The 25,226-nt window shown below is 43.6% G+C and overlaps 1 protein-coding gene across 1 annotated transcript; it reads left to right on the forward strand.

Moving 5' to 3' along the window:
• The first annotated feature begins 469 nt into the window (after window positions 1-469).
• LOC111951461 (sodium- and chloride-dependent GABA transporter 2) lies at window positions 470-25,052 on the forward strand. Its single transcript, XM_023969560.2, has 15 exons — window positions 470-558; window positions 1,251-1,451; window positions 5,211-5,345; window positions 5,610-5,750; window positions 5,915-6,002; window positions 6,238-6,370; window positions 8,181-8,315; window positions 9,984-10,087; window positions 10,251-10,375; window positions 10,494-10,606; window positions 10,842-10,979; window positions 12,247-12,349; window positions 14,111-14,211; window positions 14,421-14,591; window positions 24,229-25,052. The coding sequence occupies exons 1-15, from the start codon at window positions 552-554 to the stop codon at window positions 24,394-24,396; spliced, it is 1,863 nt and encodes a 620-aa protein (XP_023825328.1). The 5' UTR covers window positions 470-551; the 3' UTR covers window positions 24,397-25,052.
• The last annotated feature ends 174 nt before the right edge of the window (window positions 25,053-25,226 follow it).

Genomic DNA, 25,226 nt, shown 5'->3' on the forward strand with positions numbered 1-25,226 from the left:
ATTTGTACCTGTGCAGGGGAATGCAGTAAAAGTGTGTTAATTGCATGTAATGTGATTCTGAACACATCTGCTTCAGCTACTGTATTTATGGAAACCCACCACAACCAGTGGAAGCAAAATCAAGTAAAATCCAGTCCTGACCTCCTGCTTTCACCCACTCACCTCTTTAAGAGACAAGCTAACCGGAGAGGCAAACGGCGATCACGAGACAGGACGTAGGTGATCGCAGTTGGACACTGGATCATTAACCAAACCAAATTGTATAATTAATCTTTGATTCATTTGTTGGCATGTCAGTATTCACTACATGGTCCTGTATGCCTTGTGAATGACTATTTTAAGTATTTAGAATCAACTGACTCAATAAGTGGGAGTATCTAAGAGGGGAGGGGTCGTATGAGCAGAGCGTAGATTGGAGGCTGAGCCTAAATTTAGGATTTACAACCTCCCACCCCCTATTTGCTCCTCATGTTAAATACTAAAATGTGAATATCTACAGATCAATATTCACTGACTGAGAGCCAAACTTGAGACTTGAGACACCCCAAACAATGAATGGTACGTACTTGACTAATATTTTAATTCTAAGTCATTGGTGTAAAACATGGTACGTCATGTCTTTTCTATGTTTTATTTTGTATCAAATAAGTTGTAAGATGACTTCACCTCTGGGCATATTTTAGTGTGAGATCTAAGGTTTAGTGTGGAATCATCCTGGGCTGTTTGCCCAGTTTTTAGATTTTCAATGTAGAACATTTGTAAAGAGCTAAATTCTGTAAGCATGCGGTCTCGGGGCTTTTGCCGCTCCCACCCATTCATGATCAATGTCAGTACAGTATGTACATGACATAATGGGACGTGATGATCAATGCCACATGTTAATCAATTTAAGGTTGGCCTGAACTTGATTGTGTAAAGCTCTGCCTTTTTTTGAGTACATTAAGTTCTTCAGATGGCACTTTGAGAGAGCCACAAACATTATTTGAGGAGTCATTAGACAAAAGCTTTGGTGCAGTATCAATGTACTTGACATGTACTTACATGTTACCCTGAAATCTAGAACCTGTTTTGGTAACTTTCCACTCCTTGGCCAACATGGCAGGACATGGAGTGGAATAGTAACTCAAACGGACGGGTACCCAGGCTACTTACATGTTACTTTACATTTAAAATAAATACATGTGTATATGCATCACTACATGTAGGTACTTGTCTTGAAACTCATTCTGTGTTTTTATTGCTTGAAATAGTTATAGCGGGCCTCTCAAATGCCAAGAACAGCAGCAGGTTGAAGGACCTGGTCCCGGTACCTCAGCCCCTGTCAGAGGAGAAGATGCAGGAGAGGGGCCAATGGAGCAACAAACTGGAGTTCATCCTGTCTGTGATGGGGTCCATCATCGGCCTGGGGAACATGTGGCGCTTTCCTTACCTCTGCTACAAGAACGGAGGAGGTAAGTTCTAAAGGATGAGCCCAGACTAGGTCACAGACGTTTAATTTGGAGTCACAAAGACGAGCATGTATTAATGTTTGACAGGTCGTCATTTTAAATAAGGGTTTGTTCTTAATTGAAAATAATAGTTTGCAAATTATTGTCTTGACTTATTTTAGGTCCTAGTGGAGCACAGAGCTTCAACCGTGTATCTCCAGCAACCAATTTGCAAATGGCTATTTTTAATTTAATAACATTTGTTTGTTATTAATAACATACACTGAGGCCTAGCTATAAAAACATTTTTGGGTCTAATTGGGACTCAGGCCTATTTAGATCAGGCCATGGGTTTAGGGAAATGCTTATGTAGGTGCTACATCAGACGTTTCTCTCTGTGGGGTGTATGCGATCAGAGGTTAGGGGTCAGAGAATGTCACAGCTGTTTCCCCTCCGTCCTAAATAGCCTGTGGTCAAGCCCCTGCAGCGTTTGCCATGCTCCGGAAATCCATCCATCCAAGCACTCTAAACATCCTCAGATTGGCTGACGTCAAAAGTCGACAGACTCCGTTGTGTCATTAACTCGGCGTGAAAATAAAATTTGTTGACATTGAGATTATTCACAGAATGAAATGTAAATCAATGAAACCCTATGGATGAAACACCTGTTATAGTGTCTACATGAGGTAATTCTGACTTTAGGCGTACCTTATCACTGACTCTCATGGTACTCGGTATCTCAGTTGGTAGAGCATGGCACTTGTAACGCCAGGATAGAGGCTTCGATTCCCGGGATGACCTGAGCTAAAAAGAAAAATGTTTTTTTAAATGGATGCACTCCCTTGTGACTTCAGAACAGCCTCAATTCGTCCGGGCATGGACTCTACAAGGTGTCAATCGTTCCCATGTTGATTCCAATGCTTTCCACAGTTCTGTCAAGTTGGCTGGTAGTGTATCTCTACTCCGACTCGCTCGTTCCATCTCAGCCTTTTATGCTCGCTTCGAGGCAAGCAACACTAAAGCATGCATGAGCATACAAGATGTTCCGGATGACTGTGATCACACCCTCCGTAGCCGATGTGAGCAAGACATTTAAACAGGTCAGCATTCACAAGGCCGCGGGGCCAGACGGATTACCAGGACGTGTACCCAGAGCATGTGTCAGAGTGGATTACCAAGACACCCAGAGCAGTGTCTTCACTGACATTTTCAATCTCTCACTGACCTAGTATGTAATACCTACATGTTTCAAGCATACCACCATAGTCCCTGTGCCCCATAAAGCGAAGGTAACCTGCCTACATGACTACTGCCCCGTAGCACTCATGTATAGCCATGAAGTGCTTTGAAAGGCTGGTCATGGCTCACGTCAACACCATTATCCCAGAAACACTAGACCCACAACAATTTGCATACCGCACCAACAGATCCACAGATGATGCAGTCTCAATCGCACTCTACACTGCCCTTTCCCACCTGGACAAAAGGAACACCTATGTGAGAATGCTGTTCATTGACTACAGCTCAGCGTTCAACACCATAGTGCCCACAAAGCTCATCAATAAGCTAAGGACCCTAGGACTAAACACCTCCCTCTGCAACTGGATCCTGGACTTCCTGACGGGCCACCACCCAGGTGGTAAGAGTAGACATCAACACATCTGCCACACTGATCCTCAACACGGGGGCCCCTCAGGGATGCGTGCTTTGTTCCTTCCTGTACTCCCTACCAACGACTGCCTGGCCAAGCAAGACTCCAACACCATCATTATGTTTGCTGACGACACAACAGTGGTAGGCCTGATCACTGACAACGATGAGACAGCCTATAGGGAGGTGGTCAGAGAGCTGGCAGTGTGTTGCCAGGACAACAACCTCTCCCTCAACGTGAGCAAGACAAAGGAGCTGATCGTGGACTACAGGAGAAGGCTGGCTGAACAGGCTTCCTTTAACATCGACAGGGCATGGGTTGACAGTTTCATAGTGGAGCGGGTTGACAGTTTCAAGTTCCTTGGTGTCCACATCACCAACAAACTATCATGTTCCAAACAAGACAGTTGTGAATGCCTTTTCCCCCTCAGGAGACAAAAGATTTTATGGGTCCCCAGATCCTCAAAACGTTCTACAGCTGCACCATCGAGAGCATCCTGACCAGTTGCATCACCTCGCCATCCGACCATAAGGCACTACAGAGGGTAGTGCGTACTGCCCAGTACATCACTGGGGCCAAGCTTCCTGCCATCCAGGACCTAAATGTACATGTACAAATTACCTCAAATAAATTATACCCCCGCACATTGACTCTGTACCGGTACCCCCTGTATATAGGGCTGCCGAGTGGCGCAGCGGTCCAAGGCACTGTATCGCAGTGCTAGAGGCGTCAGTACAGACCCTGGTTCGATCCCGGGCTGTATCACAACCCACAGTGATCGGGAGTCCCCAGGYCGGTGCGCAATTGTCCCGGCGTCATCCGGGTTTGGGGAGGGTTTGGCCGGGGTAGGCCATCATTGTAAATAAGAATTTGTTCTTAACTGACTTGCCTAGTTAAGTAAATAAAATATAGCCTTGTTATTTTCTTGTTTTTCATTTTATTTTTGACTTTAGTTTTATTTAGTAAATATTTCTTAACTCTATTTTCTTAACTGCATTGTTGATTAAGGGCTTGTAAGTAAGCATTTCACGGTAAGGTCTACACCTGTTGTATTCGGCGCATGTGACAAATAAGATTTGATTTGATCCCACAGATGCTCAATTGGATTGAGATCTGGTGACTGGGCAGGCCACTGCAGTAAGCGTCATGTCCGTGGAACCATTCCTGGACAATCCTAGTCTTGTGGCATGGGGCATTATCCTGCTGAAAAATGTATTTGCAAATGGATACACTACTGCCATGAAGGGATGCACCTGATTGGCAATAATGTTCAGATATCCTGTAGCATTTAAACGTTGCGGCACTTTTATCAAGGGGCCCAATGTGTGCTATGAAAACACATCCCACACCATCACCACCAGCCTGAAATGTTGACACGTGGCATGATGGATGCATGTACTCGTGGTTTTCTCCATACCCTAGTCCTCCCATCAGCGTGTAATGGCAGGAACTGGGATTCATCGGACCAGGCAATGTTTTTACAATCATCCGGTATCCAGTGTTTTCCTTCCTTAGCCCACTGCAACCGCAGTTTCTTGTAAGGTCGTCAGCTGCCATACCCCATTTGTGTCAAGGAACGACAAGTCGTGCGTTCCTTTATGGGTCTTTGGGCAACAATGTTGTACGTGACTGTCAGTTTACTAATTGTAGCATGTCTGTAATGCACAATTTGTGTCAGATTCCTTTGTCCTCTTTCCTCAATGTCCCGTTTTTGACCATTGGCTTGCTTTTGGCTGGATATCCTTTGGGTGGTGGACCAGTCTTGATACACACAGGAAACTGTTGAGCGTAAAAAACCCAGCAGCATTGCAGTTCTTGGCACACTCAAACCGGTGCTCCTGGCACTTAATACCATACCCCGTTCAAAGGCACTTGAATCTTTTGTCTTGCCCATTCACCCTCTGAATGGCGCACACACACACAATTAATGTCTCAAATATCTTGAGCATTAAAACTCCTTCTTTAATGTGTCTCCTCCCCTTCATCTACACTGATTTTGAAATGGATTTAACAGGTGATCTCAATAAGGGATCATAGCTTTTATCTGGATTCACCTGGTCAGTCTGTCATGGAAAGAGCATGTTTTGTACACTGTATATTTTTTGGATGACTCCCCATTTCCCATCCCCAAGGTGCATTTCTCATCCCCTACCTGATCTTCCTGTTCACCTGTGGCATACCTGTGTTCTTCCTGGAGACTGCTCTGGGCCAGTACACCAGCGAGGGAGGCATCACCTGCTGGAGGAAGATCAGTCCACTGTTTGAGGGTAACCTGCTCTTTCCTATGGGACTATATCTTTAAGGCATTATACTGTAAATAAAGTAATGCTATACAATAAGGGTTTGTGCCTGAGCTTTTTACACTTTCATGTGTCACTGTTATATACATTATGCAATAAACAATGTGTACTTATATTGTAATTACATAGTTACTACCATGTTTTTTTTATTGGTTTGAGTGACACTACAAAGTGGGACTTTTTGTTTACTTTCTATCCATTCCTCCCTGTCTGTCCCTGTCTTTGATCCAGGTCTTGGCTATGGCACCCAGATCATTGTGGCTCTGCTGAACTCCTACTACATTGTGGTTCTGGCTTGGGGAATCTTCTACCTGTCTTTCTCCTTCTCCTGGGAACTCCCTTGGTCCTCCTGTAACAACACCTGGAATACAGGTGAGACAGCAATAATATTGGAAATGTCAACTTTGTTTTAAGTGGCTTGGCTGTATGGAGCGATATGACAAATAAAAAATGATTGAATTCCATATTACTGCTTTTAACACTTGTCAGTGATTTTATGGTGGTAATGATGCAACATGTAAACATTTTTATCTAAGAAAATTGCGTGGAGTTTCAGAGGAGGAACAATTCTGTCAACTACACCCTGCCCGAAAACTCCACATCCCCCGTCATTGAATTCTGGGAGTAAGTATTCATAGCACCTCTCTTTGTTACTCAACACATCTCAATTCAAATATTTTTTTTTGTCCAGGGCTAGGCTTTGTCCGTGTCATGGACACCAGACCCTCAAGTCTAAGATTTTATAATATGTTTTGGAGTAGCTGAGGGTGCTTCAAATCAGAATATCTAAACTAGAATTGTTATTGCACTTCATCCATTGTGATTTTGTTCTGACCCCCTGTGTTATGTGTTTACTCAGGAGAAGAGCCTTGCGGCTGTCGTCCGGCATCGACCACATGGGCTCTCTGAACTGGGACCTGGCCTTCTGTCTGGCCATCGCCTGGGTCATGTGTTACTTCTGCATCTGGAAAGGGGTCAAATCCACTGGGAAGGTGGGCTTGTTTCTTTCAATTCTTCCTGTCTTTATTTATTTACTTCACCGGGGTCATGTTCATTAGGCATTAACCCCTTATACTTGTGGGAAATGGCCTATATGGATAGGGATCAATTGAAATGTTTATTACAGAGGAAATATTGGAAGTATATGCATAACAGTGGTAGCAATCAAAAGGGAACAGTTTGCAGATTATGGGGAAATAATTATTAGACTAAAAGTGATGACAAAACAGTTTATCTGAATCGAGATTGAATCCAAACATTACACTGTTGATTTTATGTGCATTTACTGTGGTGCAAATATATGTTTCACCACATTTGTTCAGTAACATGATACGCATATTCATGGTATATTTGGGGTAGGTGCATCCCCCCCCCAAAACATTTTTGAGTGAAAGGTCTAACTGGAGTTTCTAAGTGGCCACACAACTCTCCAAAGTGTGCACCGTTCCTACGTCATTTCAATGCACTTTTATGACTCAAAGAACCATTTTCCACTAAGGTGCTTTTTTTGTGCTCTCCTTGCTGTGCCATTGAGGAACTAGATCAAGCAGACTTGTAGTTTTCTTTGGAACTCCCATGTGGCTTAGTTGGTAGAGCATGGCACTTGAGGTTGGTGGCACCTTAATTGGGGACGACGGGCTCGTGGTAATGACTGGAGCGGAATCGGTGGAAAGATATGAAACGCATGGTTTCAATGTGTTTAATGCCATTCCATTTGCTCTGTTCTGGACATTACTATGAGGTGCTCTACCCTCAGCAGCCTCCTGTGGCACCAGGGTTGTGGGTTCTATTCCCATGGGGTACCAGTACCAACAAATATATAAATGTTTGCACTCACTGCTGTAAGTCGCTCTGGATAAGAGCATCTACTCGATGACTAAAATGTAATGTAAAATGAACACATCCCTGCATCCTGCACTTTACACAATTACTGTTGGTTGTGCATTCCACAAATGGTCCATTATAAATCGCAATCTGGTCAGGTGGGCATCATTTTAAAGAGTGTTCTATTGCCAACATGGCTAGCTAAGTTACAGATCAGGGTCATGTTCATTTAAAATACGATCTTAGTGTTAGGCTTTCACAAGGCAATTCAAAGAAGCTGATTGTAATTTTGGTGTGCATAGAATAGGGTGACAAGTGCATTCAAATGCGTGTTCACAATATCACAAACAGGCATTCTGTTCAGAACAACCAATGATATGACGCCATATCATCTTGTAACTGTACATCAAGCATAGTGATCATAAACGTTGACACTGTATATTACATGGGTTTTATGATATGGAAATGTGAAGTGCACATTTGGACTAATGGGTGTTTGGCTTGCTTGTATGACATCAAAGCTGTATTCATTATAATCCTTAACGTCTCATCTTTCGAAATACGTCATCTTATTTATTTACAGCGTTTCCCTCATTCAGACAACAAAAATGTTGCCAAAGTTGCCCAACTAGCAGGAGGGATGGGGGCAACTTCTTGTCACGTGCGGTGTTCAAGTTCAGAACCGCTGTCAGTCAAAATGACTTGAGCTCTGAGGTCATGTATAGCATGTTACCGTACAGCCAATGCGTACCAATTTAGGCGCAAATCAGTGTCCAAATCTTCTATTTTGAACCTGTATACGGGTACGAGTGTAAAGYGCTACACAGAAGAAGCAGAGTGAAACAGGGAGGGACTACCTGGTCTTGTTCATTTCTTTCTTCCATTGAATAAAAAATAAAAAAGTGTTTTCACTTAATGAACATGACACTGATGCGTTAGATCACTGACCTTTTCAATATGATTCCATCCCATCTACAGGTGGTGTACTTCACAGCTACCTTCCCCTACCTGATGCTAATAGTTCTGCTGATTCGTGGAGTCACTTTACCTGGAGCGGACCTAGGGATCAAGTTCTACCTTTACCCTGACCTGTCAAGACTATCAGACCCTCAGGTAGGTACCACAACAATAATAACCCCTGGCCCCTGCTGTTACGTAGTAGAAAACCTGTTGACTGAACCACACACTTGCATCAGGTAGCTTATTGTTGTGGGAGCAATGGTATGAAATTACATTTTATACTCAGAATAGCAAACAGTCTACTTTCAGTATTTTACAATGAGGTGATTGTCAGAACATAATGAGGTATGTTCGGGACTGGTATAATTTCAAAGAAATTGTCCATAATAGTTCTCAATATTACCCTATGTCTTTCCAGACTAGGGAATTTGGAAGAAGGTCCTTGGGTGAAGGTCCTCCAGGTGTGAGTGTAGATATCCCAGGGTTATCTGGAATGCTTTTTTCTGCTCGGTCCATCTGTGCTCCATGAAAGAGTCTGTAGGAGGCTGTGAGTGGTGGGGTTGCACGGAGGGGCAGGGACACTGCACTGAAGGGGAACACTGACCTCCAGGACCCTCCAGCTGCTAGACTCCCCCCTCAGGGTGTCAGGGCTCAGCCCTCAACTGGCTTAGCCTGGTCTGGACCAAAGCCTGGTCTTTTCAGGTTCAGCATCATCAAAGTGCTTTTCTCCACATGGTGGACTGGGAAATTCGGGAATTGGGACTCAGCCGCAGCATGGCTCATGCCATAGATTTAGAGTTTGTCAAACTCAGTACCAAAACCTATTGTGTTTGTCTGCAGGGGGTTTGAGCCTGTGGGATTCATGGCAATGACACCACAGATTTCTCCTGCCCTTTCTCGAAGCCCACCCATCTACACCCTAGCAGGGCAGATACTTTGATTACGTCATCATCCCAGGGCCCTTTGCTGCCCCATTCTCACCTTTCAGATCTTCAGTCTCTGGTTGTGGATTGAGAGGTGGGGATTGTTAATCAATGTTTAGACCACAAGACGTTTAACTGACTGGTTGACAATTCACATCTGCAGTGTCAGTGGTCCTTAATGATTAGGTAAACTCATTAGGGACAAAGAGGAAGGTAAAACAAGCATGCAATGTGGTGCTCCACATGAGGTTGCTCTTTAACTCTCACATTCTCAAAACACACAACTAAAGGAGTGTGGTTTTTTTAACCACGTGCATCATGCGTTTGGAACGTTTTTATATATATATATATATGGTGGCCCACAGTCAGGAAACCTGCCAAAACAAAAACGGGTCACTCTCCATTACTTTGTAAAAGGAGGCTTGTATTTGCACTGTTTTATTCAAATCAAATGTTATTGGTTAGCAGATGTTAATGCTAGTGTAGCGAAGTGCTTGTGCTTCTAGTTCCAACAGTGCAGTGATATCTAACAAATATTCTAACAATTCCCAACAACTACCTAATACACACATCTAACAAGTAATCTAACAATTCCCCAACAACTACCTAATACACACACATCTAAATGGATGAATGAGAATATGTGCATATAAATATATGAATGAGCAATGGTGGAGCTGCATAGGCAAGGTGCAGTAGATGGTGTAAAATACAGTATATACATGTGATATGAGTAATGTAAGATATGTAAACATTATTAAAGGGGCATCATTATTCATGAGCTTAGGTATGATCCAATACCATCCCTAGATGACACACCTTTGCCTTTATTAGTCATTTTTCTCCTACAGTAGTTGCTTGACTGGCCTCTGTGCCCTCACCTCTCTCTGTATTACAGGTATGGATGGATGCAGGCACCCAGATCTTCTTCTCCTATGCCATCTGTCTAGGCTCCCTCATAGCATTGGGGAGTTACAACAAGTACAACAACAACTGCTACAAGTACGCTAAAGATGCATTAAACACTCTTACCAAACACACACACACACACACACACACACACACACACACACACACTATGGTAATTATTGGTTCTGTTTTTATTATTCCCTTATAAGAACAAACTCCCCTTAAGTCTTCATGTCTGTGGTATCTTGTTTTGCAGAGACTGCCTGGCCCTGTGCTTCCTGAACAGTGGGACAAGCTTTGTGGCAGGCTTTGCCATCTTCTCCATCCTGGGTTTCATGGCTTATGAACAGGATGTCCCCATCTCAGAGGTAGCAGAGTCTGGTGAGTGTGTGTTTTAATGTGACCTAGTTGTTAATTAAGATCATTTCAATAATTTGTTCAAATGCAGGTATAATGTTATTTCGCTATTATATATGATTCCCTGTTCTCTCTTCATTAGGTCCTGGTCTGGCCTTCATTGCGTACCCTCGTGCTGTGGCCATGATGCCGTTTTCTTCACTATGGGCCGTCTTCTTCTTCATCATGATCATCCTGCTAGGGTTGGACAGTCAAGTAAGGCTTCCGAAGTAATTTACAATGTTTACGAACGTACTGTCAAGAAAATTGGCCCGGTRAAGGATAAAACGGACCACTTCTGTACAACGAGAACTGAGAGGAGATCCAAGAGCATCGTTATCTATGTAACCAAACATACCTAGCCTAACATGATATCAGAGCTGCTTACTATTTGTTACCAAACATGCCTAGAACTGAGATGTGTTAAAATAAAATCTCCCTTTCTCTCTAGTTTGTGTGTGTAGAGAGCTTGACAACGGCCATGGTGGACATGTATCCCGAGGTGTTTCGTCGTAAGAACCGCAGGGAGCTCTTTCTGGCTTTAGTGGCCTTCATCTCCTTCCTCATGGGCCTGGTCATGCTGATGGAGGTAGGCATCACATGGAATTTGGAATTAACCCCCATGGGTTAGTTAGGGGGGAAACACCTGCCTGGGGACTGGGTTGGGGATAAACCCTCAAGGCCTATTTCATTGTGTTCTTTAGCTGTAATATGCCGACAGACATAAAGTCTAACTTACCAGGTGGCTGGTCGAGATTGCGTTCAAAGCAAACAAAACAAATATATACTCTGATTTGTTTTATTACCTAGGACATTTTCATTTTGCGGACAGAAACCACTTTAGAGTGATTAACAGCCTCATCACTGTGTTCAGGACAGTTGGTACACTGACCAGGGGCCTCCTGAGTGTCGCAGCAGTCTAAGGCACTGCATCGCAGTGTTGAGGCGTCACTACTGCCTGGGGGTTCGATCCTAGGCTGTGTCACAGCTGGCTGTGACCGGGAGTACCATAGGGCGGCGCACAATTGGCTCAGCATTGTCCGACTTAGGGGAGGGTTTGGCCAGTGGGCTTTCCTTCGCTCATCGCGCTCTAGTGACTCCTTGTGGTGGGCTGGGCGCCTGCAAGTTGACTTTGGTCGTCAGTTGAGCGTTTCCTCCGACATGTTGATGCGGCTGGCTTCTGGGTTAAGCAAGCAGGTGTTACGAAGCAGCGCGGTTAGAGCGTTGGGCCAGTAACCGAAAGGTTGCTGGATCGAATCCCCGAGCTGACAAGGTAAAAATCTGTCTTTCTGCCCCTGAACAAGGCAGTTAACTCACTGTTCCCCAGTAGGCCGTAATTGTAAATAAGAATTTGATCATAACTGACTTGCCTAGTTAAATAAAAAACAAAAAATTAAAGGCGAGGCTTAGCAGGTTATGTTTCAGAGGATGCATGACTCGACCTTCGCCTCTCCAGAGCCCGTTGGGGAGTTGCAGCGATGAGACAAGATCGTAACTACCAATTGGATATCGTGAAAAAGGGGGTTAAAAAAAATAAAAAGGTATGGACACCTGCTCGTCGAACATCTCATTCCAAAAWCATGGGCCTTAATACGGAGTTGGTCCCCATTTGATGCTATAACAGAAGGCTTTCCAATAGATGTTGGAACATTGCTGCGGTGACTTGCTTCCATTAAGCCACGAGCATTAGTGAGGTCGGGCACTGATGTTGGGCGATTAGGCCTGTCTTGCCATCAGCGTTCCAATTCATTCTGAAGGTGTTCGATGGGGTTTAGGTCAGGGGTCTGTGCAGGCCAGACAAGTTATTCCACACTGATCTCGACTGTTTTTTTAGTTGTTTTCTTGTCTCTCTTCAGGGTGGGTTATATGTATTCCAGCTGATGGACTACTATGCTGCTAGTGGCATGTGTCTTCTCTTCATGGCCATCTTTGAGACGGTCTCCATCGCATGGGTCTATGGTAAGTTAGAATACAATTCTACAACAACAACAAAATATCTGATGGAACCGTTCAAAAGATAGTTACACCATATCAATCCCACAAAGACACAACTGTAACTGGTTTATTCCAGAATATAGTGCATTCGGGAAAGTATTCAGACCCCTTCACTTTTTCCACATTTTGTTATGTTACAGCCTTATTCTAAAATTGATTCAATGTTTTTTTTTCATGAATCTACACACAAAACCCCATAATGACAAAACAGGATTTGAGAAATTTTTGCTCATTTATAAAAAATWAATTAAAAAATCTCTCATTTACCAAAGTGTTCAGACCCTTTGCTATGAGAGCTCAGGTGCATTCTGTTTTCATTGGACATGATTTGGAAAGGCACACACCTGTCTATATAAGGTCCAACAGTTGACAGTGCATGTCAGAGCAAAAACCAAGCCATGAGGTCAAAGGAATTGACCGTAGAGTTCTGAGGCAAGATTGTGTCAAGGCACAGATCTGGGGAAGGGTACTAAAACATTTCTGCAGCATTGAAGGTCCCCAACAACAGTGGCCTCCATCATTCCTAACTGGAGGAAGTTTGTAACTACCAAGACTCTTCCTAGAGCTGGCCGCCCGGCCAAACTGAGCAATTGGGGGAGAAGGGTCTTGGTAAGGGAGGTTACCAAGAACCCAATGGTCACTGACAGAGCTCCAGAGTTCCTCTGTGGAGATGGGAGAACCTTCCAGAAGGACAACCATCTCTGCAGCACTCCACTAATCAGGCCTTGATGGTAGAGTGGCCCGACAGAAGCCACTCCTCAGTAAAAGGCACATGACAACCTGCTTGGAGTTTGCCAAAAGGCACCTAAAGGACTTTCGGGACCATGAGAAACAAGATTCTCCAATCTGACAAAACCAAGATTGAACTCTTTGGCCTGAATGCCAAGCATAGCATCTGGAAGAAACCTGGCACCATCCCTACGGTGAACAATGGTGGTGGCAGCATCATGCTGTGGGGATGTTTTTCAGCTGCAGGGACTGGGAGACTAGTCAGGATCCAAGGAAAGATGAACATCTCAAAGTACAGACAGTTTTCATTACTAATCTTTCTCCAGATTGCTCAGGACCTCAGACTGGGGCGAAGGTTCACTTTCCAACTGGACAACGACCCTAAGCACACAGCTAAGACAACGCAGGAGTGGCTTCGGGACAAGTCTCTAAATGTCCTTGAGTGGCACAGTCAGAGCCAGGACATGAACCAGATCGAACATCTTTGGAGAGACCTGAAAATAAGTGTGCAGTGACGCTCCCCATCCAACCTGACAGCGCTTGAGAATATATGCGGGGAAGATTGGGAGAAACTCCCCAAATACAGGTATGCGAAGCTTGTAGCACCAAAAGACTCAAGGCAGTAATTGCTGTCGAAGGTGCTTCAACAAAGTACTGAGTAAAGGGTCTGAATTATTATGGAAATATGATATGTACTTTTTTTTTTTAACACATTTTTTAATTCGCAAACATTTCGTAAAACAAGTTTTTGCTTTGTCATTGTGTGTGTGGATTGATGAGAGAGGGGAAAAAAATATTTAATCAATTTTAGAGTAAGGCTGTAACATAACAAAATGTGAGTCAAGGGGTCTGAATACTTTCTGAATGCACTGTATATTCCTCACCTTTGATAGTACTGTTCAGAGACTGCTTCATAGTCTCAATTGTTGACATTTGTGTCCACAGCTCTTATGACCAAACCCAGCATGGTTAGCCTGTCTCTGTATGTTGTTCCAGGTGTCGACCGCTTCTATGATAACATCGAAGACATGATTGGCTACCGTCCAGGACCTTACATTAAATACTGCTGGCTGTATGTCACCCCAGCCACATGCATTGTGAGTAACCTACAAACCCATGTAAACTCTCATATACAGTATAAAATGTCATTAGTTATGGTTAGGGAAAGGATTTTTTTTTCCTGACCAGGAAAAACTCTGGGCCCTAGACAGATCCCATGATCTGGAAAAACACCAGTTACAGTTGTAAATGTTGACGGCCCCAGTCAAGGCCCACTTCTAAATCAAATACTTGTTTTTTTCTCTAGGCCACCTTTGCGTTCTCCCTCATCAAGTACACCCCTCTGAAGTACAACAATGAGTATGTGTACCCCTGGTGGGGCTATGTAATAGGCTGGCTCCTGGCTCTTGCCTCCATGGTCTGTATCCCCTTCTGGATTATCTACAAACTCTCCACCACAGATGGAACGTTCAGAGAGGTGAATTTAGGTTCCTTTGCTTACCTGCACATTTCCTCTTGACACAGCATACACTACATGGTCAAAAGTATTTGGACACCTGCTCGTTGAACATCTCATTCCAAAATCATGAACATTAATATGGAGTTGGTTGCCCCTTTGTTGCTATAACAGCCTCTACTCTTCTGGGAAGGCTTTCCACTAGATGTTGAAACATTGCTGCAGGGACTTGCTTGCATTCAGTCACAAGAGCATTAGTGAGGTCGGGCACTGATTTTGGGTTTTAGGCCTGGCTCGCAGTTGGCATTCSAATTCATCCCAAAGGTGTCCGAGGTCAGGGCTCTGTGCAGGCCTGTCAAGTTCTTCCACCGATCTCAACAGTTTTTTTTCTTTGGCATTTTTTATGATTATACAGATAATACAGAACAGTATGAGTGCAGAACTCACACGGGTCCCCTACCAAATCAAACCCACCCCAAACCCCCCATGTTCTAACAGAGTCCCATCCCTAAACTAGACTAAAAGCAGCTTTGATGTACAATGAGTAATCTAATCAAATAGGCAAAACAAAATACAAAGATATTATTTAACAAAGTTAGAGTAAAAATAATGATTCAAATTTTAATTTGGGTTGGTTTATTGAGTTGTGAAATTAGCTGGATAGGAAAGGTTGCCAGATATTTTAAAGTATAATTGCAGATCCCCTAATGGAGTAGCGTATTTTCTCTAGCTTGAGATGTTGCATAACTTCCTTTATCCAATAATTAAAAGTAGGAGGAAACCGATCCTTCCACTTAAATAGTATGAGACGTCTAGCTAGAAGAGTAGTACATGCCAGCATGTTGCCCATAACTGTTGAGGGGCCTCCTGTGGTGCCACTCTGAATAATGCAATGAAGGCAGAATGTTCAATAGGTCTCTCCAGTATCTTAGAAATTGTCTCAAAAATGTATATCCAGAAATCTGTCATTTTCGGGCATGTCCAAAACATGTGTAATAAAGTAGCAGGAGCCTGCTTACATCTCTCAAGTGGAATCTATTTCTGGTCTAATCTCGGATAGTATTGCCTTTGACCAATGCACCCGATTTGAACTATTTRAAATTGAATTACAGCATGTCTTCGACATAGATACGTAGTCTCTGGAGCAGGTATTCCCAAACTGGGGTACGTGCAATGCCGTCAGGGGTACGCCAAATAAAAATATGATTCACATTTTTTTTTATATATATATATATATAATAATTTCCCCCTGAATTCTCCATGTTCATAATTGTTGTGCAGAGATTAATTTATTAGATTTTCAGCTTGTCGAGTTGAAATAAGAGCGCTCTGTCTGAAGTGTCACATGTTGTTTTAGTAAATCTGCGGATGAATACTGTGAATATGCCATATCCAAATCCAAGATTTTATTTGTAAGATCCCCTAGGTGTTGAATATTGCACTTTAATCTTGCGCTGTAGGAAATCATTTGTCCCCTTAGATAAGCCTTCATTGATTCCCATACTGTTGGAGGAGACATTCCAGGGGTTTGTTTAAGCTCGAGAAATAGCTTCATTTGAGATTATATAAAAGCAACACTGTTCTTCTTATAGCAGTAGTGAGTTAAGCCGCCAAGGGCGATAATTATAAGTAGTTTCATAGTAAGAGGAGAATGATCCAAAATGACTATAGCTTGGTTATTATCACACTCCGTGATAAGTAGCATAAATCTATTTTCTATGGAAAAGTAGTCTATACGTGATAAGGTCTTATGAACTGGTGAGAAAGCTGTGGGATTGTGTCAACGTCACGCATCAGATATGCCATATGCCTTAAGAAATAGCTGAATTGTGGATACTGTCTTTGATGAAAATTATACTTTAGGAGAGCTACAATCCAGATTGTGCAGAAGTACACAATTCATATCACCACTTAGTGTTAGGTGGTGTGTGTGCGTATTTGGTAATTGAGTAAATATATTTGAAGAAAAAACTGATATCCCAGTTTGGTTCCTAAATGTTAGCCAAGATAACAGGTGTATTATACAGTCTTCCTACTACAATAATGAAACGGCCTGCTGAGTCTGCCTCTCCACTTGACATTGCGAACGGTATGTTTTTACTAATTAAAATGGCCGCTGCTCTAGTTTTAGAATGAAAATTGGAATGATATGATTGACTGATCCACCCTCCTTTGAAATGAGTGTTCAAAAGTGCCTTTCGAAAGGCGATATCTACTTTAAGGTGATTTTAAATGAGAAAAAAAACTTTTATGTTTCACTGGGTGATTTCAGATTTAACATTCCAGCGAGCAAAAGTGACTGAGCAACCAGCTCTCTCTCTCATGATTTTAAGCCTAGCCATGTAAAGTCAGGCGGGAAAAGGATAATGCCCTATTACCATAACTGATCCATTAAACATTTRTCAATATCCACACACAATGTGGTTGTAGTGGGGAACACTAAACCTATTGTGTAAAGAGCCCTGCTGAAATAGTTAAGTTGCACATAATAAATAAATGAATAATAAATACTTTTAAAACCCAAAGCTAGGCTGTTTTAAAAGAAAGTATAAAACATTTTCTAAATCACATTTTACAGCAATACCACTAAGTTAGCTGCAGCATCTTTAAAGAAATGATGTAACCTAATAATAGAACTGTGCTTTATCTACCCTGGATACGGGTACCATCGATAAATAGAAATGGGCAGCTTCATGGTAATAAAATAAATTGTTAAACCAAAAGGAGAATTGACTCACCAGAACTAAGGCACTAACATTACCTAATAATAACAATATCAGCTGATACCACTGGCAACGCTATACAGTATCTACAAAAGAGAGACCGAGTCTGCAGTGGTAGACACATTCGTCCATTACCCTAATCGCCAAATAGGTGAACATTCAGTAATTTGCTTCGTCCGACCTCTGTAGAATATTCACCTTTATGAAGGCCATCACCTTATGGCGGTCTTTACAGTTGGCACTATGCATTCGGGCAGGTAGCGTTCTCCTGGCATCCGCCAAACCCAGATTTGTCCGTCAGACTGCCAGATGGTGAAGCGTGATTCATCACTCCCAGAGACCGCGCTTCCACTGCTCCAGAGTCCAGTGGCTTTACACCCCTCCAGCCGACGCTTGGAATTGCGCATGGAGATCTTAGGCTTGTGTGCGGCTGCTCGTCCATAGAAACCCATTTCATGAAGCTCCCGACAAACAGTTGTGCTGACGTTGCTTCCAGAGGCAGTTTAGAACTCTGTAGTGAGTGTTGCAACCGAGGACAGTAGATTTTAATGTGCTTCAGCTGTGAGCCTGTGAGCTTGTGTTGCCTACCACTACCACTAAGCCGTTGTTGCGCCTAGAAGTTTCCACTTCACAATAACAGCACTTACAGTTGACCGGGGCAGCTCGAACTGACTTGTTGGAAAGGTGGCATCCTATGATGGTGCCACGTTGAAAGTCACTGAGCTCTTCAGTAATGCCATTCTAATGGAAATGTTTGTCTATGGAGATTGCATGGCTGTGTGCTCGATTTCATACACCTGTATGACCGAATCATATACCTGTATAGCCGAATCCACTAATTTGAAGTGGTGTCCACATACTTTTGCATGTGTGTATTTTCTACATAGAATAATTGTGAAGACATCAGAACTATGAAATAACACATATGGAATCATGTAGTAACCAAAAAAGTGTTAAACAAATCAAAATATATTTTATATTTGAGATTCTTCAAAGTTACCACCCTTTGCCTTGATGACAGCTTTGCACACTCTTGGCATTCTCTCAACCAGCTTCATGAGGTAATCCACTGGAATGCATTTCAATTAAGAGGTGTGCCTTCTTAAAAGTTAATTTGTGGAATTTCTTACCTCAATGCGTTTGAGCCAATCAGTTGTGGTGTGACAAGGTAGGAGTGGTATACAGGAGATTGTATACAGGAGATTCACCAGAATATCCTAAATAGCTCGATGGACCAATCATACACTTCTGTCAAAGACAGAAGAGCCACTCGCCCGACTTGATCTGTTATCCTGTTCAACTGTTCACAGGTGTGGCGTTAAGGTTACATCGCTAAGCACAGGGTTATCAGTTTGCGTCTTTTGTGATGGGTGACTACCAACAGGAAAGTTTTCCGATTTCGGGTTAGACTTTGCTTCACTGATTTTCTTCCTACGTCTCCAGTTGTAGCTAGCGTCACAAAGCTAGCTGCAGAGACTTAGCTAGCTTAGTTGCAAGGCTTAGCTAAACTGGCTAGCTCACCGCAAGGCTTTTCTACTTGGAAGGGTAGAATTACTAGTTTGCTCTCTCGCCCGAATTGACTAGACATTGCTTATTTGTCGAAAGCCATGCTTTTGTTTGTCGCAAGACCAACATAGCGCTAGCTTCCTTTGGCTAACTAGCTAGGCAACTAGCCCACGTAGCGAATGCTAGCTATGTTCACATTGCTTCTTTGAGTTTATTTACAAAAAGGTCTATGTCTTCAACACGTTCTGTACGGGCGTTGAATGTTATGTTCCTACTACTGGTTTACCAGGGCAATTTGCGTTGGAGATGCACAATCTCATATCGATTGGCAAGCCTAACCCAGACCTGTGGGATGAGATCTGTGTTGTCACATACCTCAACCGCCGAGCCTTCAGGGGTGCCATTCAAGGCTTCAGCTGTGCAATGACCCTTGCAGTGGTAGGTGAGACATTTTTGGCTCAACCTGTCCAGCCTGTTATACAGGGAGAAAGCAGGTTTCCTTTACGCTCCTGAAGGAACTGTTTGCCGGCTGTCACGTCCATGCGGCAGAACTTCGAAAGGAGGATGGCAAAGCCTTCAACTTCCCTGCCCGTAGACCCGGGAATCGTGGCTACCTGCCTACCCCTCCTAATGGACCAACAGTGGGAAAAACAGTCCTTCGTTGAAGCCGCAGTGAGGTCTTCCTGTGTGGAAGAATGGGTGCCCAACCTAGCGGTATGCCCCCTGCGGCAAAGAGGGGCAGACAACAGTTCACTCTGTGTTCTGGCCTGCATCCTCTTGGGTGGAGCACAGAGGGGGAGAGGCACATCTGTGCTCCTAAAACCCTTCCCTTTGTGCAGCGACTCAGTTTGATGCATTTGCTCTCAAGGAAGATGTTGGGAATCCACTCTAGCCCAGAATATCTTCCATGCCACGGCTCTCCCCTCGGCTCTAGTTCAGGCAGCCGGGACAGGAAAACTGATTATCAGTAACCACCAAGCACTGTTCCAGTGTGTCAACACTGCCCTTTTCAATGAAAACGTTTCTGCTGTATCCAGGTGTCATGCCAAGAACATGAAAATAGAGCGAAAATGACTCTCCATCGCCACCAGAGGGCATGCCGGACCGGCACCACTGGTGAGCAAGAGTCTATCGACCTGTGGGGGACTCGCCAGCGGAGTAGGGAACTGGCACCCATGAGCAGTCCAACCCTGGATCCGGTCCACAGTGATGAAGGGGTACAGACTGCAGTTCGCTCTGAGACCACCCATTTCCCATGTTATTTTAGAATCAGTAGTGACTGGGGACTTGGCACGCAAACTAGAGCAGGAATTCTCTTCTCTATTAAGCAAAGGGGCTATCAAGGCGGTACCGGCGGCAGAGAGCCACCTCTGCTTTTACTCCAGGTACTTCCTGGTTCCCAAAAAAGGGAGAGGGGTTCTAGACCTAAGTTCCTCAACAGCTATCTGACGAAATTCAAGTTCCATAGGCTTATGTTCAGTGAGCTGTCTCATCAAGGCAACTGGTTCACCTCAGTCGACCTGCAGGACGCTTATTTTCACATAAAATAAGCCAGCACACAGGAGGTRTCTGAGGTTTGCTTTTCAAGGCACAGCGCACGAATACCTTGCTATCCCATTCAGGCTTCCGCTAGCTCCCTGAACATTCAGCAAGTGTGTGTAGAGGCATAGACATTTACCTGCTTTGCAGTACCTCTCCAAGCTAGGGTTCAAGATCAATCAGAAAAATTACTGTTTGGTCACATCACAGAGAATAGAATACCTAGGTGTAATGCTGGATTCTCTCATCAGGCAACACTCTCGGAAGACCGCATTGCATTGTTCCGGAAATGCCTTTCGGTTCCACAGGGGGCGCTCTGCCACTTTCAAGACGTGCCTCCGAGTGCTGGGGTTGATAGCGTCCACCATCTCATTAGTACCTCTTGGCTTACTTAGCATGAGAGACTTCCAGCGCTGGGTGTTTGCCCAACGTCTGTGTTCATGGCTTCACCTCAATCGCTCCATACATCTCTTGGCTCTCCGTCACTGGAAGAGCCCCTCGATATTCGTTCCTGGCACTCCCCTAACTGTAGTGGCAACGAGGGAAGTGGTGACTACTCACGGGCTGGGGCACAGTTCATGAGGGAAATGTAATAAACTGAGTAAGGACCCCACTTCACAAATTGCTCACAGAAATTACCTTTATCTGCTGACAGTGTTTCTTTCACTGAAACACTTTCTACCCTCCCTTTTGTAATTGTCACGTTTTGATCAGAACGGACAATACGACTGTAGTCGGGTGGCACTCACCGCATTTGCTTACACAGATTATTCGTCTGTATTATTCTGTGGAGCAGAGCACACCTACTATCCTGATTTTCCACCCTCAGCCGGATCCATGGCCCTCTGAAGTTAAGTCTGGATGTGACAGGCTTGCCTCTTGTCATTGATGATTCTACATGCTCACTGTATGGAAATAAGTGGTGGATTATTGAGAAGTGGTGTGACCAAACAGATCATTCCTTACCAATGCTCTGTATCCAAGGTGTTATGCTTCTTGCAGGATCTTTTGGACAGAGGGAAGGCTTTCTCAACTCTTAAGGTGTTTCTAGCTGCTATCTGGGCCTGTTAAATAGGCTTCCACAAAAACACAGTGGGAAAACATCCTGTCATGTTGTTTCATTAAGGGGGCCTGTCGCTTACGTACAGTTCCCAAGCCTTTACCCCTGTCTTGTAATGTGTCTATTGTGCTTGAGACTGTTTCATAGCAGCCTTTTGAGCCGTTGGAAAGTGTGGAGATTAAATAGCGCTAGCTATTTAAATAGTCTGGGTGGCCATTTGATTCAGCAGTCTTATAGCTTGGGGGTAGAAGCTGTTAAGTTGCCTTTTGGACCTAGACTTGGCGCTCCGGTACCGTTTGCCGTGCGGTAGCAAAGAGAACAGTCTATGACTTGGGTGACTGGAGTCTTTGACAATTTTTTGGGCCTTCCTCTGACATCGCCTGTTTATATAGGTCCTGGATGGCAGGAAGCTTGGCCCCAGTGATGTATTGGGCCGTACGCACTACCCGCTGTAGCGCCTTACGGTCAGATACCGAGCAGTTGCCATACCAGGTGGTGATGCAACCGGTCCGGACGCTCTCGATAGTGCAGCTGTAGAACCTTTTGAGGATCTGGGGACCCATGCCAAATCGTTTGTCTTCTGAGGGGGAAAAGGTGTTATCGTGCCCTCTTCATGACTCTCTTGGTGTGTTTGGACCATGATAGTTTGTTGGGGATGTGGACACCAAGGATCTTGTAACTCTCGACCCGCTCCACTTCAACCCCGTCGATGTAAATGGGGGCCTGTTCGTCTTGCTCACATTGAGGGAGAGGTTGTTGGCCTGGCACCATACTGATTAGGCCTCTGACCTCCCTATAGGCTGTCCCATTGTTGTCAGTGATCAGGCCTACCACCGTTGTCATCAGCAAACGTAATGATGTTGTTGGAGTCGTGCTTGGCCACGCAGTCGTGGGTGAACAGGGAGTACAGGAGGGGACTAAGCACGCACCCTTGAGGGGAACCGGTTTGAGGACCAGCGTTGCAGATGTGTTGTTGCCTACCCTTACCATCTGGGGAGGCCCGTCAGGAAGTCCAAGATCCAGTTGCAGAGGCAGGTGTTTAGTCCCAGGGTCCTTAGCTTAATGATGAGCTTTGTGAGCACTATGGTGTTGAATGCTGAGCTGTGTTGGACTATAATAGCAAAGGGTTACAGCCTCTGGAGGGCCTAAGAGCTCACTCCACCAGAGGTATGGCCACCTCTTGGGAACTGTTGAAGGGCATCTCCTTGCAGGAGATTTGTGATGTGGCTTGTTGGGCATCCCCTCATACTTTTGAGGTATGAGGGGTGTCACAAGATGTCACTGCGCCTTCATTGGTGCATACTGTCCTCGGTGTCGGGCCTCTGGGGGTTGATATTGAGACTGCATGGCTTCAGAGAGCATGTGCGATACGGGAGGTGGCCATATCCCACAGTGAGATGTCAAAACAAATAATTGAAAGATAACTTGACTTCTCTGCGCTACGGATCCCTTTTACGGGATCATTTTCCTAAACATCCGCTGAATTGCTGGGCGCAAAATATTACAAAAAATATTTATAATAATGCAATCACAAGTGAAATATACCAAAACACAGCTTAGCTTGTTGTTAATCCACCTATCGTGTCAGATTTTGAAAATATGCTTTACAGCGAAAGAAATCCAAGCTTTTGTGAGTGTATCAATCAATGCTAGAACAGTTAGCCTTATATTAGCTTGGTTAGCTTGGTCACGAAAGCAATAAAATGAATCGCTTACCTTTGATAATCTTCGGATGTTTGCACTCACGAGACTCCCAGTTACACAATAAATGTTATTTTTGTTCGATAAATATTACTTTTATAACAAAAAAACGCCATTTGGGTTGCGCGTTATGTTCAGAAAACCAAAGCCTCGTTCCGTTCGACAAAAATTCCAAAAAGTATCCGTAATGGTCGTAGAAACATGTCAAATGTTTTTTATAATCAATCCTCAGGTTGTTTTTAACAAGCATAATCGATAATATTTCGACCGTAACCTATTCAATAAGAGAGAAAAAGAAAATGGAGAGCTACCTCTCTCGCGCGCAGGAACTAATCAGAGGACACCTGACTAGTTTTGAAAAATCTCGCTAATTTTTCCAAATAAAAGCCTGAAATTATGTCTAAAGCCTGGTCACAGCCTGAGGAAGCCATTGGAAAAGGAATCTGGTTGATACCCCTTTAAATGGAAGAAAGACGGTCCAGGAAACACAGATTTAATTTTTTTTTATCACTTCCGGGTTAGATTTTCTCAGGTTTTTGCCTGCAGAATTAGTTTTGTTATACTCACAGACAATATTTTGACACTTTTGGAAACTTTGGAGTGTTTTCTATCCTAATCTGTAAATTATATGCATATTCTACGATCTGGACCTGAGAAATAGTCCGTTTACCTTGGGAACGTTATTTAAAAAAAATAAATAATAATAATACAAATCTGACCCCTAGTGTCAAGAGGTTTTAAGGTTACTTGTGTAACCCCAGTTCTCTAATATTATGAGTGTGACATCTCACCACATTCCCCTAGTCGCAAGCGTCTGAGGAAATTTGTCTCGTTCAAGAGTGATCAGAGGGCAGGCGAGTGACTCTTTAGTATGAGGGAAGGAGGAGTGCCCTCATTCACCACGCAACCTGTCTGTGTCCAACACTTGTGTAAAATTGGTCCTTCGAGCTACTTATTCTGGTGAACCCCACCGTTAGATGTCTCACCCATATTATCAGAGAACCAGGGTTAAGCAGTCCAGTGTTTTTATGGACATTGTTTCATTCCTCTTTCATACACAACATTACTAACATTATCTCAATCTACTCAGTCCATTATTCTTTATAAATATTTCAAATCTTCTCTGCAGCGCATTCACATCCTCCTCCAGCCCTCTAACGACCTACCCAAAACCAAGAGAGAACAGGAGAGGATGCTGGCCACCTTTGACCCCAAGGACGAGGGAGGCATGGAGCCAGTAGGGGTACCAATCAAAGATGGCTACCTCCCAGTGGGGGTGAAGGACTCAAACTGCTAATAAGACCCCAGTTACACCATTGGAGTGACTAATTCAGTTTAGTCATTTTGGGAAATGAACTGAAATTCCAATTCAAGATAAAGTGTATCAGGCAGCCCGATAAGCAATGAGAGAAAGGAACAATTTTGCTCTTTTACACAACCCAATGTGCTTTCAGGTATAAAACAAGTCAACTGTTCAATTACAAAAGCTTCTTTCTCATTGTTCAATGGACACTGATCTCCACATGTATTTTATTGTTGGTCTATTGCCAAGTGATAGATTGTTGTTAGGCCTACTGTACTGTATTCCATGTATTAAAGGAATCATCTCACAGGGCACAATGTCAATTCAACGTCTTCCGCGTTGGTTAAATGTAATTTCATTGAAATTATGTGGAAACAACATTGATTCAACCACTGTGTTCCCAGTGGGAGGGTAAAGGAAGCTGTACATTACAAATGAGATGAATAACCGTTGATGTTGTTAGAATGTGGATCATTGCTAAACGAGGATGTATTGTCATCTTTGTCAATTTAACAAGAGCTAACAACGGTTGGGCTAATAGAAAACGTGTACAATATGTTAATGATTGATTTTCTGTGTAACATGACTACAAAAGACTGTACAAAATAAATATGAATCTGTATGTTTCGAAATAAACAAAATGTGTAGTATCAGTATATCCTATGCTATTATTATGATCCTTGTGAGATCACTCTTCACTGGGGAAGGCTTTACAATCACTTCACAGTATTGTTCTAGTCTATTCAAGTATTTTCCTGTCTTTCTTGGACCAAGTTCTATTCTAGGTATAGATCTTTTATAAATCAGAGCAAGAATGATCTAGC

Source organism: Salvelinus sp. IW2-2015, linkage group LG3, assembly GCF_002910315.2.
Source record: "Salvelinus sp. IW2-2015 linkage group LG3, ASM291031v2, whole genome shotgun sequence".
NCBI classification, from domain to species: Eukaryota; Metazoa; Chordata; class Actinopteri; order Salmoniformes; family Salmonidae; genus Salvelinus; species Salvelinus sp. IW2-2015.